The following is a 17,675-nucleotide window of genomic DNA, read 5'->3' as shown; positions in this document are numbered from 1 at the left end:
CATTTAATGTGGAATGGCTGTTAGCACATCCATTTATGCATCAACTATACTGTGTAAAATATGAAAAGACTGATCTAGAGTTTTTTTTGACATTTTTACAATCGGGTGATTAATACGTTTCTAACGAAACAACGAGCCGAACTATACTCAGAGGCATGGAATGATCTTGGAGGATATCAAAATAAATTTTAGACTTATAGCATAGTTGAGGTGTTGATAGCTTTATGTTTTTTTTTTTTTCGATTTGGTTTTGATTTCTTATTAGAATTTAAATAAAAAGGAAATGGTTTATCCGTTTATGCATATTTTTAAATATTTGAATTGAACAAAAGAGTCTAAATTGAGAAGGATGCACAGAAGGTGAAAAGGAGTGGTCACGACTACCCCAAATGTATCGTTTGGTATGAAGACGGGACGAGACGGAAAGTAATGAGACAGGATGGGATGGGACAGAGAGGGAGCAAATATGCCCTTGGATGGAAACAAGGAGGAAGAAGGAGACAAAAAGGCTATAATTTTGTGTTCCACGGATGTGGAACAAGATGTTCCAAAGGATGAAGCAGAACGAAAATTCACCCAAAATTCATCTCGTAGAACAGCACATTTTACTCGTTTTAGGCGCACCAAACGTGGGACGGAACGACTCGTCCCACTCCGTTCCGTCCCGTCCCACGTACCAAACGGTATCAAAATGAACAGCATCAAGTGAATGGCAAGAGTAGTAATTTTTGTAAACCTCAAGGGCTATTACCTCCCTAAATAGGCGCCACTTTTCGTTTCCCGCGCCCCATCTTCGCCTTCAATCTCCCAATGACCCTAAAACCCCCCGTCTTCCTGCTCCACTCTCTCTCCCTCTCTCTAAGAATTGACATATATACACACCCACAAATACAATCAAATCACTGTATTTATACGTATATATATTATCAGTTTTGGCATTGAAGTAGTGTAGAAGAACAACTCAGAGGACGAAGGCGGAACGATGTTTTATTCGCAGACGTTCTTGGCTCGGAAGGGCCCATTGGGAACCGTCTGGTGCGCCGCCCACCTCCAGAGCCGGCTGAAGAAGTCCCACTACACCTCCACCGACATCCCCTCCACTGTTGGTTCGTACAATCCCCTTCCATTTCGTTTGACTGTGTTAAATTTGGGGTTTTTCTTATTCTGGGTGTCTCAAACTATAAATCCAATGCTGCTTTCCCATCAAATTTATGTTAAATTTCGAAACTTTGTTGTGAAATCATTGCCTTCCTTCGACAAAATTTTGTTCTTTTTCTTTAATTTTGATAAAATTTGTTTAGGGTTAATGCTTTGTGTTTATTGTGGGCTGAGTTGCACAATTTTATTTGGTCATATGTTTGAATTTGAGGATATATTTATGTGCAATTTCTCATAAAAACTTGAATGTGAAAAAAGCAATTGGCTTTACGATGTTTGTATGTGTTTATCAGATCGTATCATGTTTCCGGACGTTCCTATTGCACTGAGAATGTCGGGACATCTTCTATTTGGTGTTGTTAGGATATACTCGAAGCAGGTCGACTATCTTTACCAGGACTGTAATGTTGTTTTGACTACCCTAAGAAAGACCTTTGCTTCCATAGACTTGGATTTGCCAGAGAACGCAAGGCAAGCTCCGGTTCAGTCCATCACTTTGCCTGAAACATTTGATCTTGATGCTTTGGATTTGGATGGAGGCGTGTTCGGTGAGGGGTAATATTCTATTTAACCCCTTTTCATTGATCTTTATGTTCTGCCTCTAAATAAACGTATGATCCAAATGACCTTGTTTCCTCAGGGCTTATGATAATCATCATGCGAGTCAGGAGGACATCACACTACCAGGTTGTAGAAGTGAATTGCTGTTTGGAATTCTCATCTTCATCATTTGTCTTTATTATGTTCATTCGATGAAAGCCTTAAAATATTTGAAATTTGTGTCACAGATCAAATTCCTATTGCAACAGACCGTTATGTCATTATAACTTTTGACGAGGTTGGACATCTTTTCTTTTCCAATTATAGAGTTTATTTTTTTTGCTCTTCTTTGCATTTATGTTTGAATGGTAAGGTACTGGAATTGTTTTGTTACTGAATGAAACATGTGTTATATTTTAGGATATCCAGAACGAGGTTTTTGGTTCAGATGTTGCTCCCATGGATGAGGAGTATGATTCGTAGTGCATTTTAATTTTTATGTATAGTTCAAATAATTGTTTGACAAAGCCGTAAATTTATTGGTTATGTTTCCATGGTTACAGCATCCACTCTACAACTCCAGGCGACGGTGTTCCAAGTGATCACTTCACCCCTCCAAATAAAGAAGCTCCAGAAGTAGATGTTCCAAATGATTTTGTCTTCCAAGATTCTGTTCCAAGTAACTATAGAGAAACGGGAGTTATGCAAGATGTTCTTCCCAAAGACAGTTCCCCTCAGTATGTTCAACCAACAGAAGTTATGCAAGATGATGCTCCTCTTCTAGATGACAGTTCCCCTCGACATGTTCAACCAATGGAAGTTATGCGAGATGCTGTTCCTCCGGAAATTGTTCCTACAGTTTCTCTTAATAACGGGAATGATATTACTGAACAAGAAAAATCCATTAACCCAGAAATGAATGAGAAAGACATACTTTCTCCAATTACAGAGGAAAATACACCTTCTGGTGGACCATCTCCATCGCCTCTGCCAAGTTCAGGACCACGAGCTTCTGTTGCTTCTTTGCCTGACATGAATGACAACGATGTTTCCTTTCGTGAGTAGTTTCATTGTCTATAATGTTCTTAACATGTATGTTAATATGTATGCATTAATAAGACCCAACTTTGTTTTTCCCTTGAATGTTTCTCTCTCCTGTTGCAGAAATGCAATCAACACCACATCTTGAGCAGCCAAGAGCAAGAGCAAGGAAGAGAAAGCAGTATTTTGATGAGACCCTTGTGTTATCCAATGAGTATGGTGGCACATATTATTAATGTAGAGTCATTGTTTTTTCTGGTATTGATTACTGAGGTAAGGTTGTGAATTTTGTAGGTTTATGAATAAGACACTTCAAGATGTTAGTGATTTAAATCGTAAAAGGAGGAATATTCCGTGCTCTACTTTGGGTGTTTGGAAGTTGAACAACAGTTTAAGAAAGGAACAAGTGTTCTTCCGGCCTTCATTAACAGGTGAGGGGATATTTTCCCTTGTGTATTTTCTCCCACTGCTTGTCTTCCATTTAAATGAGTTCATTTATGAGGATCTTGGTGTCTGCCTGTAGGATTGTGTTTGGCTCTGCATAACATTTTCGACAGAGGCTACATATCCAAACAGTCCCATTTGTTTGAGGGAGTTCTTCCAGTCTCTGGATCTACAACACCTCCTCCTACAACATCTCTTCCTCCTACAACTGAATTCTCCCCGGAGCGCGGTGTTCCACCATATTTTCCTGTCACTGAAGCTTCCACAGAGTTTTATGGCGCACCATCTCCCCCAAAAATTGAACGTTGTCATCATGTTGAAGAACATGATGGTGGAAATAACTTACCAGAGTATGAGGGTGCACAATCTCCGCTGCAAATTGAACGTTTTCAGCATGTTGAAGAACATGATGGTGGAAACAACTTACCAGAGTATGAGGGTGCACAATCTCCTGCCACTCAAAGTGACTTTATTCCTGTTCCGTCTCCAAACTTAATGTCAGCTTCAGTTCCTCCATTGGAAACAAGCACGGGAACTCAAATACTGCTGACACCAGATCAGACAGCATTGACTAGATTTCACGAGTCTGTAAATGAAACACCGAAGACAATGTTTGAGGGGTGGCTAGGTCTATCAAATAATCCTGAGTTAAACGATTCTGCAGAAGCAGTAAGTTATTTAGTAATTGGTCCTGTATGTGTTCAGTGTAAATTGTATTTGGCTGTGATATCATTTTTGCTTTTTATTTTACTGTTTAGTGCCCATTTGTTGGAAGCCTTAAGTTCTTTATGTTTGTGAGAGGCATTTGGTTCAAGGTTTAAGGCTCAGGGAAACTTTATAGAGAACCTAAGGCATGTACAAACAGCTCACTTTATTGCGCACAGCTCATTAGACTGAGCTCTATAAATGTTTCACTTAGGCCTTGAGTAATAAACTTTACAAAAATTATAGTCAACTATTATATCTAAAGGACAAGTATTCCACTCTTATAATTAGAACAGAAAATAAAAAGGTCAATTAGCAATTTAGCATCTCAAATATTAGTTATTTTCTCGGAATATTGAAATGCATGCGAAAATCATCAACCAAACATACTGAAAGTTTCTGCATTTTGATTAGGTTTACGTAAGCTTTATGTGATTTTTGCTACAAAAAAGATCAATGTGTAAGCCACATTTCGTAATTAATTTTAATTGTCAAGCTAAAAACAAATTGATGTAAAAGCATGGTACATGTTGCCTGACTAGAAACAAAGGTAAAACGTGATAATATTAAAAGCTTCTGTTTCTTATAAAAAAAAAGTTTGAAATACAAAACACGAATGCATATTGGCCAACAGAGAACCGCTGTACAAATAAGGGCAAGACTAGTATTTATTTTAATTACCACGCACTTCATTTTCAAGGGCCATATTTTTACTTGAAGACAATATGTACTTTATATTTTGGTGTGCGATGGGTGCGTCCCCATTGTTCTCCCCATAGCCTTTTATTTGGAGTCTCAAGTATGTAATCGTATTCTTGTTTTTATAATAATTCTAACTCCTAACCCTTGAATTGTTCATTGTAGGGTCTTTTTTTTCTGGAAGCAGATGGCAATACACCAGCTGGTAAACTCAGAAATCTTATTTGATCTGTGATTTGAGTAAACATTCTTCATATTCATTTACTTTTGTATACACTGTTTTGATGACATATCTATGCTTGTTCCAGGATCTCAAGCAACACAAGGAGTACCGGGATCTCAAGGGACACAAGGAGTTGATTCACTGTCTGTTAGAACCAGGTACTTCTCTTTCAATGGTTTCTTTCTTTATTTACAAAGGGTTTAGTTGGTATTTCTGTACTTGGTGGCTCTTTATCTCTATTTTTCTTACTATTCTCCCCGTTTGGTTGCAGAGCTGTGGCTCAATTTTTAAAGAGGGAATCTTCTATCACCTCAACCTCAGAAGACGTAACTGGAGATCTCAGCTTGGACAAAATTTTAGAAGGAAAAACTAGAAAGCTATGTGCTCGAATGTTCTATGAAACACTGGTAATTCTTTTGACCCATTTCTGTTTGGTTGTCTTGTTTTGGAATTTGGATGTGAGTTCTTTTATTGATGGTAAATTTTGAAGTTCGCCAAGTATTTGATATAGCATGGATCTCATATATACATCATAGATATGTAAGAAAACAGGATTCTTGGGTAATCATAGAGCGGGTTTACTTGTTTCTAGAGGAAGCCTAATCAGCTAGTCACGCGGAGCTAGGAAGTTCTTTCGCTCTTATTTGTATTCATCTTAGATGAAGTAGGAACAACAACTAAGTGGGGTCGGCTATATGAATCCTAGAACGTCATTGCACATGGTTTCGTGCCATGTCTTCTGTTAGATCCAAGTAGTCCAAGTCTTTTCTTAGAGTCTCTTTCCAAGGGAGCAAAATGTTTGTATAGTTTTCAATGCACAGCTAGGGATAATTGATGTTCATGATAACCTAGTTCTTGGAAAATGGTTTAATTATCCAAAATTTGTTTTTCTTCGACCTAAAAAAGATTTGTTTTTCTTTGTTAATTTCACCGTCGAGTTTTTCGTTACATGAAATTTTATATCTGATATTAGTTCCTGCAAATGTCATTCCGCAAATAATAGCCAGAAAAATCTCTCTTAGCACCACAAGTTTGACATCAAGTCAAATGTATTGGACTTGAGTGATTTCTTTGTTAAATTGGTTTGCCATTTGTTTCCTTTCATACTACTTGAACAAGCAAAACGTATGGTGCCCTTTTTTTTCGGGTGAAGAAAACTTATACTGCCTGTTGAAGTACGAATTGAGCATTTTTGGGTACATAACTACTAATGTGATTGTTCATTGTCACTTTCAGGTTTTGAAGACTTATGGTCTTGTTGATGTAAAACAAGAAGTACCTTACGGTGACATTAGTTTGACATTGACCCGAACCCTATCAAAGGCTCAAATTTAAGAGCATATGAGGTAATTTAGTGCAAACTTATCTTTCCAATATTTTCCGTGGCGTCATATGCACTTTGATATGTTTTTAGTGCTTGGACTTTCTGAATTTTAGCAACTCTAAGACTCGGCATGATTGGCAAGTTTTGTCTAATCACAGTGTTTTCCCTACAAAGGTGGCTACACTGTTCTGTTCTTGAGATAAATTAGCATTGAAAAATGGCTCGGTAGGAAATTCGGAAACACGGGATTGAAATGTTTTTCAGAAGCTGAGTAAAACAGTGTGATTAGAGAGTAGTTCATATTCTCATGGGTCATCTTTCTTTTTGTCTTTCCAGTTTAGTTTTTACTTGTGTGTGTGCGCCCTCGCTTGCACTGACCGTGCAGTTTTTTATTTTCTGTGAGTTGCAGGCATTGCCAAGTGAAAGAACAAGGAAGGAAAGGCAGTGTTGAGTTTGTATAAACGTTGCAATGGAGTTGATGGTTTTTGACCTCACAGAGAAGCGGAGTAGTGTTAGCAGAGTCCATCCACACGTGTATAAGTGTAAATTAAATTACTCTGCTCATAGCTTGAGCTTTAAGTTAACTATGTATAAATTGCTAATACAATCCTTATTTTCAAATGGTTCATGCTTTCATCAGTTTCATACGGTTAGCTTCAGGCCCGCTTGGTATCAACCAAACCCTGAATATCGACTTTCCCGATACGTGATAGGTGCTCGGTCGGGTGGAGATGGGCGGCCGGTCATTGGCCTGTCGACTGCTCGATGGTGACACTAATATACGACCAATTGGCAGTGTACATGATACCTCCCAAGTCCTACCATGAACTTATTTCTTCCAAACACTCAACGTGATTCAAAGTGAAAACGATCAAGTCCTTCACAATTACTGTTTATTAAATTTAAAGGTACGTTTTTAGAAGGTAACTAGCCGGTAACTACAACTTGAAACTCAAATTACATTCAGCTAGACTACAATCATTAGCAAGTAGCAAGTTCAGAGAGGAAACAAAAACAATTAGCCGGTAAGTTATGACATTATTTCTTATTACTAACGCAAGTACGGCCATTAGTCTAACAAGTCATAAAGCATCCAAGAAATTCAACCATCTTAGATATTCAAATGATACAAACTTAATTTCCAGCAAGAAGCGCATTGATTTTGTTTTCAACATGCGCTTCATGGTCTTCGAGCCGACCCTTGATCGCATCATTTTCCCAGCGGATTAGTGTTGGAACTCCGGTCAGCTTAAACCTTGAGTCTACTCTCCATGGGTGATGTGCATTCCTCCATGTTGGCCTATCTCCGACATATGCTCTCAAAAGTGCAACATCATCTGGTGTAGCTTCTAGCTTTTTGTAGATTACAGGTTCAGCTCTCACACAATCTGACATAGAAAAGGGACATCAGTGTCATGTACAATTGCACACTCCGTTTGCGTTAACAAAAATTTAACCATAAATTGGAGGATCCTCCGGCCAAGTAGTCCTCAATGCAGTCATAGTAGGAGAAGCATGAAACTAGTTCTTTTACGGGAGCTCCTGGTAAAAATTGTGTTTACTCAACGACATAGCAAATCAATGGTTCTGATTTGAAATGTCTTTAGATGCATCACCACCTTGAGTTTCAATAGGATCAGGACCATGATTCATTTTTTGTGGTTCTGCTGATTCAAGATTTGTAACTCTCACCAGGAGCATTTTCATGTCAAGGTGCCCCATCATACAATTTACGACATCCTCTCGATAATAGCATCTTTCCCTCACTTGCTCCAGGAATCCATTTTCACAATGAACCCCCTTCAGTACATAAACTATTTAGAATGATGAGACAGAAAGAAACTTGCTTTCTACTTTTTTTTTTTTTTCCTTCGCTTTTCAAGTACGGAGCGCCTATTTTCACTCAGATGCCCATCCTCACAAAACAAGCCACTCCAAAATTGACAGAGAAGACCTCAATGAATGATAGCAACTTCCTTCTTTTCGAATATACATTCAGAATCCGTGGTGAGACCAAATATATCTAAAAAGGAAAATTTCAACTTAAAAACTTTCTAGCAAGAATTTTAAGATTTTGAATCAAGAGAATCATTTTGTAGAATTTGGATTTTCTAGTGTCATACAAAGTGAGCAGCCTATGCTACAATGCATCCTACACTCAAGCCTCGTTCTCGTTCGGTGCCTAGGATTGGATAATTCACGACATTCAATGTATGTTGAGGTAAGAAATGGATGTGAACTTCCGAATCTTGTCCAAGTTGAAGGTAGAAGATGAATTAGTCATGAAGAATCCTTCCACCTTGGTAGGATTGGAATTCTTCAAAATGTGATTTCTTAGTGATGCAAAATTATGTCTAAAGTTTCCTCAGCCTGTTAATAAGTTTTGTTGAATTTCGGCCGAGCTTATAAGCGTGAGTTTGTAACTAAGCACGTCATTAAAAAGATCAGTTGTATGATGGAGCATTAATTTAAGACTGTCAAGTGGGTGGGGGATTCATCATCACCTCTTATTGAGGTTAAATCGAGCACGCCCTAAGCCCTCGAGTAAGTGGGGCACCCACTCCCAATAGGTGGGCAGTACACAACTTGAATAAATTTTAAAACTTTCTTCAATTTAATGTTCTGATAAGTATTCCTAAACCAAAGAGACTACAGTAAAAACAATACATTATTATTTGATAAGAAAAAAATACCAAAAAACGAAAACAAAGATAAAGAATTTGCAACAGAATCGAACAATTTCACAAGAATTGTGTAATGGGTTGCTGAAATTTTCTTGAATAATATACATAAAAATAAATTCTTAGTTTTTGAAGTAAATGAAAGAAAGAAATACAAACCAGGACACCAGCTGAGAGAGGTAGAAGGGTCCTTGTCAGCCAGGAAGAGGATGAAATTGGCTTTGTTGTTTGGAGCTTCTGCTTTGAATTTCTCAAACGCACTGTCGAAGGTGGAGATGGTGGCGTCGGATATCTTGAGAGGCATCTTTCCACTTTTCCTAATTCCAAAGGGGCAAAGTTTGGGAACGAAGAAGACGATAACGCTCGTGTTCTGAATTTTATTTTATACGAAAATATAGAGCTCAAGGTGGAGAGAGTGGTAAACTCTACTCGCTACCTCCCCCTTCCCTGATTTATTGGACAAATACATCACTCAATGTCAATAGTTTAGTCCAATGAAAAAAAAAACTTGTTTTTTTAAGTTACGGAGTTCCTCTTCAAAATACGTGATTGTTTATTTAAAGAATTTTGTATTTTATAATCGGAAATCGTATTTATTATAAATTAATCTATTAAGATCATCTCTGTAAAACAATCAATGAAAATTAAGGTTGTTTAGTCAATCAATTGTAGTAAATAGATAAACGGTTCATAATACTTCTACTCATTTTGTTCATATGTTTTTATACAATTTGATGATGCTAGAATACACTCGACTAGAATATATCCATGGGAATTAAATTCAAGTTGGGAATTTCAAACTTTTGGCCGCTTTTTACTACACTAACTTTTTGGGTTGCAATTTTTATAAAGGGAGATGCTAGGGAGTGAAGGGAAAACTAGATATATAGGTGGGATTTCTAATAACTAACATGTATATACAATTCAAAATTTATATATATAAGCAACAGAAACATAAAATCAACACTATAAACCAAAGAGAGAGTTTTTTCTTTATTTTTTGTTGTGAAGTTGCCACACTCAAAACCCTAGTAACTTTTCCTTAACACCCCTTTTAAAAAGGAAAGAGAAGTGAGTCAGTCAAATTGATTTTTTTCCTTCAACTCCACTCCCTATAGCCGCCCCTCAAGTGATATATTTGGGTTGAGATTTTATCATTTTAAGTCACCTTATTCTTATGTTAAAAACCCAACCGTTTTGGGCCCAATGGACCCGAAAAAATCCGAACTACTTTTAGGCCCAAAAGCGAAATTTCATTGCTTCCTTGATTAATTAAGACTTTCTAATTAATCGTATCACTTAATTAATCTAATCTAATTAATTATATCATCCTGTAGTTATCTCACCACATGAGTGTGTCAGTGTACAATCATTTTAAGATCTAATTAGTGAGACAATGAGGTGATTGGTATCAATCCAATTGATCAATTCTTATTCAATCACTAAGTAAATTAAAACTTACTTTTCTCCCACTACTTTGACGATTACTTAGTTAATCATCAAGAAGGACCCACAAACCATGAGTGACATCTAGTCATATGTCATGGCTACCCAAGCTAATGAAGAATTGGTCGGAAAACCTATTCAGTTGGAATTACAGTGTGATTCAATTCTTCTCTAATTCAATACTCTCAATCACATTGCCAGGGTATGGTTACTTTATTATGCTCAATACTAACTCATATGATAGGAATGTGTTCCTTTATTACGTTCGATACTTCTGCCGAAGATTCCCAAATCATATCGTAGAATATTCATCCTCTTATACTAAGGATTAGAGATTCCTTGTTGAATATTCACATGTCTCTTAGAATGAATTAGTGACCCCAACAATGTATAGAACACATCCAAGATGAGATGTCTCAGGTCGAAGGACTACTTACATTATCCCAACTAGTAAAGTTACTTGCTTGACTTGTGAGTCGACCTCCATTTAAGTACTTTTGTTTGATTGTGTTCAGTGAACTCATTTCCTTAATGAGTATCTACATACTTGTCTTAGTGTCCATACATGAACGGCTAGAGAGTTGTCATCCTTCTCATTGAAAAGACATAGTATGTACTAGGTTATCCGGATTGTTAAGAGTCCATCTCACAATGCTATGACTAGGAACCCTTTTGGACATTATGGTTATGTAAAGAAGGTTGATGTAGTCTGTTGATGCACAAAACCGGATGTCTTGGAACAACGTAAATCCGACCGTGAATCTGCACAAACGCTCAAGAACACGAAGAACACAAAGAACACAAGGATTTTATCGTGGTTCACCCCAATGTTTGGGCTACGTCCACACTGTATATGTATTTATCTGAGAGTATTTGTGAGAGAAGGAACTCTGTGAGTGAAGAGCTTTGAGAGGGGGTGAGAGGCTTAGGAATTGGCCTCCCAGAGTGAGAGTGAGGCCTCTTCCAGAATGAGGGTAGGAGTCCCCTTTTATAGAATAAGGGCTCACTCCTCAATACATAAGTGATGGGCTAGAGTCCCCCAAGTATTTTTTATGAGGCCCAGTTGAGGCCCAATATATGGTACATAATGTAGTCCCCCAAGTCTTCGGTCAATAGAGTCTGTTGGCTGGAGACTTCAAATTGAATCCATGTATGGGCCGAAGTGGCGGTTGTTCAAAGGCGGTATTTGTATACCCTGCACTGAAGCTTTGTAGGTGAAGCTTTGCAGGTGAAACTTTGAAGCTAGAGCTCTGTAAATGAAGCTTTCGAAGCTGGAGCTTTTATAAATGAAGCTTTTGAAGCTAGAGCTCTGCAAATGAAGCTTTTGAAGTTGATTGACATGAGTGATGCTCATGAATGTTTATGTTGATTGACATGAGTGATGCTCATGAATGTTGTCATGAGTGATGCTCGTGAATGTTAACATGAGTGATGCTCATGAATGTTGACATGAATGATGGTCATGAGTGTTTATGTATGATTGTCATGAGTGATGCTCATGAATGTTTATGTATGAATGACATGAGTAATGCTCATGTATAATTTGGAATACTGGGCGTACTTTTGATTGCCTGGTTGGAGCGATTTTGGGCTTATGGGCCTTCGCCCTCCACAACATTCCAGTCCAACCCATTTATTTTGGGCTTGTCGTTGTTCTTTTTTTTTTTTTTTTTTTTTTTTTTTTTTTTTTTTTTTTTTTTTACCCTCTGATGGGGTTTATACATATTACCCTCGGATGGGGTTTATACATATGTCTCCGAAAGATAATAAATTACATCATTCTGGTAGAATGTTTATTCCTTACTTTTGTTTTTCTCTTTCTTTTCTACTTTTCTTTTGTAATTATCTCAGTGGGTAGCCATATTTTCTGCTTTGCTCTTTTCCACCGCAAATCTCATGTTGAAAGGGTAGCCATGCTTTCTGCTTTGCTCTTTTACTTTGCTTTGCTTTTGCTTTCCACTTTCTTTTTTCTTTTTTTTTTTTTTTTTTTTTTTTTTTTTTTTTTTTTGCTGCATGGTCCACGAATCCACCCAAGGCTCCATAATATTCTCCCACACTGGAAAGTGGAGACGTTTGGTGCCGACAAAATGATGGGGCATCTTCTGGTGCGCTTGCCTTGCTTGAACCGACTTGGTGATAGCTTGCATCTCTCTTTTGCTTTTTCCTTTCTCTTTTGCTTTTGTTTCTGCAGATGTCGTAGATGGCATCATTGTCAAGCAACACAAATTGGTGTGCTCCAGCAGAGAATGGGTTGAGAGAATGTTGTTGTAAAGCTCCACCACAGATGTAAAAGCCTGGGGAGAAGGGTACACAGTGGATCCCAGCTTGGATTTCTTTGGATTTCTTTGGTATAGATCCATCATTGAGTTCACTAGGCCTGCAGGTCCACACACCACACCTTGTCTGCATTAAAGATTATGTGGTTCCACTTCCAGACGCGCAGAGTTGCTCCGCCTTCTGGTTCTGGTGGGCCCTACGAGACGGAGCACGGCATGTTTCCCCGATGATCACGGAGTAATTGGCCTGGGCTCGAACTGATGGGGTTATACAACAGTTTTCCTACGAGGGGAAACCATGTACTACCACGTTGTTTCTCCTCCTCTGACTCTCAGTCGTTCGAGTCGGTGATGTGATCCTCCCGGCTTTCAACGGTTCCTTCAAGATTAAGACTAGCTAAGTAGCAAACCTCTATCACCTATCTCCAACCGGTCGTCGACAGCGTCGGCGGAGCAGATCCAAATCCCGGGGACACCACCGGAATACAAAGCTTCGCCGGCCTCTTCCTTTTCGGCTGCGTCACTGGAGACCCCGGACCTGAACATGACAACCTGTTCGACGGATTCAAGATCCGAATCCGAAACGATGACGACGGAGACGAACACGAAGCCAATCCCGATGGTGATAAGGCCGACGGCGGCGGAGGTAAAGTCATGGTTTCTGGGGCCAGAGAGATCATGGAGGATTTATTGCAGAATAGGGACGACGGCGAGTAAGACATCGGTGAGTTAGCAACGGCGACGGAGCATGACATGTTTCCCCTTTTCGGTTTTATTTTTCTGATTTTTCTGCTTTTTGGGTTTTGTAGAGAGAGAGAGAGATGAGAAAGAGTTTGAGAGGTAGAGGCAGATGCAGAGTCTGAAATCAGAGGCTCAATGAATCTGTTGGAGCACCAGTTCTTCCAGAGCCCGGTGTTGATCTTCCAACGACAGCGAGAAGTTACTTCAAGTCGTCAATCGCAATCTGCATCAGCTGCGTGTTCGAAGGCGTCTTCAGCTCGTCCGTGAGCTGCTTTATCGCTAGCCGGCGGTCGTTTAGGTCGGTGGGAGACAATCGCTCGACATCTCGCGCCTTCTCTTTCAATTGGACGGGATCGGAGTGGCCCATGGCCCATTGTGATTGGAGTGGCCTATGGCCCATTGTAACATTCCCTCCAGAGAAAAGAAGCCACCATCGGCGTCAAGGTCAGCGACGGCGGTATCGTCGTCCCGAGGCTGAGTCCGAGTCTAAGCATGCGTTTCGTCTTCTGCACTGGACCACTATACCCTTCCCGTATTGTTAATATTTCGCTCCAAGGAACAACAATCATGGCACACTTTGCTAGGAGTAACGTTTTGGGTTCTTGCAGATTTTGCAGATTCACGATGATGGTGAAAATTTGAGGGAGAACCGACATAACTTTTTGTGTCGTTTCCCACAGACGGCGCCAAATGTTGATGCACAAAACCGGATGTCTTGGAACAACGTAAATCCGACCGTGAATCTGCACAAACTGATGGGGCATCTTCTTTTTCGGCTGCGTCACTGGAGACCCCGGACCTGAACATGACAACCTGTTCGACGGATTCAAGATCCGAATCCGAAACGATGACGACGGAGACGAACACGAAGCCAATCCCGATGGTGATAAGGCCGACGGCGGCGGAGGTAAAGTCATGGTTTCTGGGGCCAGAGAGATCATGGAGGATTTATTGCAGAATAGGGACGACGGCGAGTAAGACATCGGTGAGTTAGCAACGGCGACGGAGCATGACATGTTTCCCCTTTTCGGTTTTATTTTTCTGATTTTTCTGCTTTTTGGGTTTTGTAGAGAGAGAGAGAGATGAGAAAGAGTTTGAGAGGTAGAGGCAGATGCAGAGTCTGAAATCAGAGGCTCAATGAATCTGTTGGAGCACCAGTTCTTCCAGAGCCCGGTGTTGATCTTCCAACGACAGCGAGAAGTTACTTCAAGTCGTCAATCGCAATCTGCATCAGCTGCGTGTTCGAAGGCGTCTTCAGCTCGTCCGTGAGCTGCTTTATCGCTAGCCGGCGGTCGTTTAGGTCGGTGGGAGACAATCGCTCGACATCTCGCGCCTTCTCTTTCAATTGGACGGGATCGGAGTGGCCCATGGCCCATTGTGATTGGAGTGGCCTATGGCCCATTGTAACATTCCCTCCAGAGAAAAGAAGCCACCATCGGCGTCAAGGTCAGCGACGGCGGTATCGTCGTCCCGAGGCTGAGTCCGAGTCTAAGCATGCGTTTCGTCTTCTGCACTGGACCACTATACCCTTCCCGTATTGTTAATATTTCGCTCCAAGGAACAACAATCATGGCACACTTTGCTAGGAGTAACGTTTTGGGTTCTTGCAGATTTTGCAGATTCACGATGATGGTGAAAATTTGAGGGAGAACCGACATAACTTCTTTAGATTACTTCTTCCATCAATCCATTATCCATGGGTTCATTATTTGGATGTATATCATTTAATTGAGATAGTCCTAATGAGTGACTTTGCTCATTTGTTGTATTAGACATAACTATACATTTAGACATTATCCCAAAAGGTTTATTCTCAAGATTGAATTCCAGGCAATATCTTCGACATGGAGACCATGTTTTTAGACAATACACGATGTGAGGTTGATGGTTGTATTCTTTCTTTAACGATTTAAAGAAGAAATCCAACTGTCAATCTCCACACCATGTGGTGTGCAAAATATTTTTTAGTAGATGGTCTTTCTAGTATCACCATTTGATAAATTGTTTATGAATAAGCACACGTTCAAGTATATGGTCTCTCTAACATCACCATTTGATAAAGTATTTCTGAATATGCACACTTTTTTTATTACAAAAATTCAAAATGTGTGTAAATGTGATTGTGTACTGTTCAAACAATGATAATAATAGTAAATTTTACGCACTTATGGAAAGGAGTGGAAGAAATGTAAACCGGCTTGCATGTAACAAGATCCCATTTCTAGTGAATTATTTACTTTATTACTATATTGTCGGACCACACTAGTCAAATTTCATTATTTCTTTTTAAGATGCAACTACAGTTGGTAGTGTATTATTTTGTTTTTTATGCTCCGTAATACAATTTTCAGATAGCATATCTTTTAAAGGAAAACTAATGAAAATAGTTTGAAAACTTTGAGTTTTAATGATAAGGACAAAATAAAAGGTAAAGTGAATAGTATAAGGTTTGAATTTTTAGTGTAAAAATATAATTTTTTATTAAAATAAATAGTACCGTGAATTTTTTGTTAAAACTCCCATCTTTTAAAGATGCAGCTTTAGTTTATAAAATTTAAGAGTTATCAATAAAACTATAAAATTACTTTACTAATGTAAATTGACGGATACAGTGGGAGCCCTGTCAGAAGGTGAAACCCACGAGCCCAAGGTACTAGACTAGGCTGAACTTGCTCGAGCTTCACCGCGAAGATAATGTAACGTAATCATGACATTAGCCACATTATTTTCTTTTTTGCGTCATGCATATGGGTTGCATGCGTCAGAATTGGCCTCAGTTGGCAAGCCTCGTACGGTCGTACCACATGATATTATCTCGTTAGTTTGTCACACTGGTTATGTAATGTCCGCTTCCGAAATACTTATTTTTGGGAAATAATTTTGATAATAGGTTCAATTTAAATTTTTGTTTAATTTACTATCATTAATTACGATTCTTTACTTCAATTCTTTAATTTCACACAAAACTATATCCATGTTTTAATTATCAAAACATACGATTAAATTATCAATTTAATCATCAAATTTCTTCTATTAAAACAACTTCTCAACAAAAGATTAATTCTTGATTATTTAGGGCTGCATCTAACCCCTGTTAGATTGCCTACGTACCCTTGAGCGAGATCAAGCCATTCGTAGTTCACCATTCATTCTTTTATCCATTTTCAAAAATATTCTAGTAAAGGAATATTCATCATTAGCTTTCACAATCGAATCACACCAAATGGGTACTATAACGCCCCATAAATTATGTACGAAAACTATTCACAATGATAGGCCCAAAATAAAATCATGATTAATTAATATTCTATTAATCACCATAAATCAAATTCGATCATTTCATGGCTAAATATATATATAAAAAAATCACATTTAAATGGAAATCACATTTATATAACCATTTCATATTCACAAACGATATTAATGTAAGAAATCAAGGTAATAACCATATCACATAAATTTGAGTCACTCTCTAACCAATGTAGGCCCACAATACTTCATTTAGTATCTCGTAGTACTAAATTTAATATTCAGAACGTTATGAGCCATGTTAACCAAAAGTCAACTCTCGATCAACAATAGGGTCCACAATCCTACATAATTCGATCCGGAAGATTTGCTCATTGGATTTCGGATCTGTAACTTCTGAAGGTCCACATTATGCTTATAGAACGATATACTAAATTCTCATCGCGATCCAACGGTTGGATCTCCGCCAACTAATAGGATTAGGTGACGGTGAACAATTTATTTTACAAACTTAGAAATCCAATTCGAAAAGATCCGTACGCTAGATTTCCAATCTGTCAATTCCTAATATCCTCAAATATTATATTTTTTAATACCTGATAAAAACTAATCACACAATATATAATGAACAGCTAAAATATAGAAATCTCTAGAATTCCCATAAAGTAAATCCAAAGAGGATCCTCTTATGACATGGCTGATTTCTCTCCACACTCAAAATCGTGTCTATAGGACTTCAGTAGACGATGTCACACAACACAAGTATAGCTTTTATATTGATTTGACACGTTTCAACACGCTGTCTGTATGGAGCATTTGCCTGGTCAAAGCAGCCGCGCGCGTCCCTAGTACCTCGTAAGTCGTGTAACAACGAAGTTGACAGAACCTTCAAAATTTTGCTTGCTTTTCAAGTTAATGGAGAAAGTCGTTCGAACTTCAACAATATTCTTGCCGCGCAAGTTAATAAAGCAAACAGTCAGATTTATATCCGACTATATATACTGGGCAACCATACTAGCAAATCAACGACCTAAAAACAAATCATCTCTCACACTTTTTGTTATTCATTTCCCATCCATTTCGACTTTGCTAAGCAGCCTCACTCAGCCAAGTCCAAACCGATCACAGCGGTATAAGAATGGCCATGT

At 38.6% G+C, this 17,675-nt stretch overlaps 2 protein-coding genes across 3 annotated transcripts; one reads left to right on the top strand and one right to left on the bottom strand.

Annotated features, from left to right (window-relative positions):
• The first annotated feature begins 839 nt into the window (after nt 1–839).
• LOC103438369 (sister chromatid cohesion 1 protein 3) lies at nt 840–6,755 on the top strand. 2 transcript variants are annotated; one of them, XM_070825122.1, is made up of 14 exons: nt 840–1,106; nt 1,452–1,713; nt 1,799–1,845; nt 1,947–1,996; nt 2,128–2,168; nt 2,262–2,755; nt 2,863–2,953; nt 3,034–3,170; nt 3,263–3,852; nt 4,753–4,792; nt 4,896–4,968; nt 5,082–5,217; nt 6,047–6,156; nt 6,544–6,755. In XM_070825122.1, exons 1-13 carry the CDS (start codon nt 983–985, stop codon nt 6,143–6,145), a joined length of 2,184 nt encoding a protein of 727 aa, XP_070681223.1. In that variant the 5' UTR covers nt 840–982; the 3' UTR covers nt 6,146–6,156; nt 6,544–6,755. The 2 variants fall into 2 exon arrangements, with proteins under 2 accessions (XP_070681223.1, XP_008375140.2); XM_008376918.4 differs by having other exon boundaries at nt 2,119–2,168.
• Nucleotides 6,756–7,152: 397 nt separating this feature from the next.
• On the bottom strand, nt 7,153–9,325 carry LOC103428377 (thioredoxin-like protein Clot). Its single transcript, XM_008366483.4, has 2 exons — nt 8,975–9,325; nt 7,153–7,522 (listed from the first exon to the last, which is right to left on the bottom strand). Exons 1-2 carry the CDS (start codon nt 9,117–9,119, stop codon nt 7,269–7,271), a joined length of 399 nt encoding a protein of 132 aa, XP_008364705.2. The 5' UTR covers nt 9,120–9,325; the 3' UTR covers nt 7,153–7,268.
• Between the last annotated feature and the right edge of the window lie 8,350 nt (nt 9,326–17,675).

Source organism: Malus domestica, chromosome 07, assembly GCF_042453785.1.
Source record: "Malus domestica chromosome 07, GDT2T_hap1".
Taxonomy (NCBI): Eukaryota; Viridiplantae; Streptophyta; class Magnoliopsida; order Rosales; family Rosaceae; genus Malus; species Malus domestica.
Note: the sequence above shows the minus strand (reverse complement) of the source record. Positions and strands in the feature narration are given on the sequence as shown.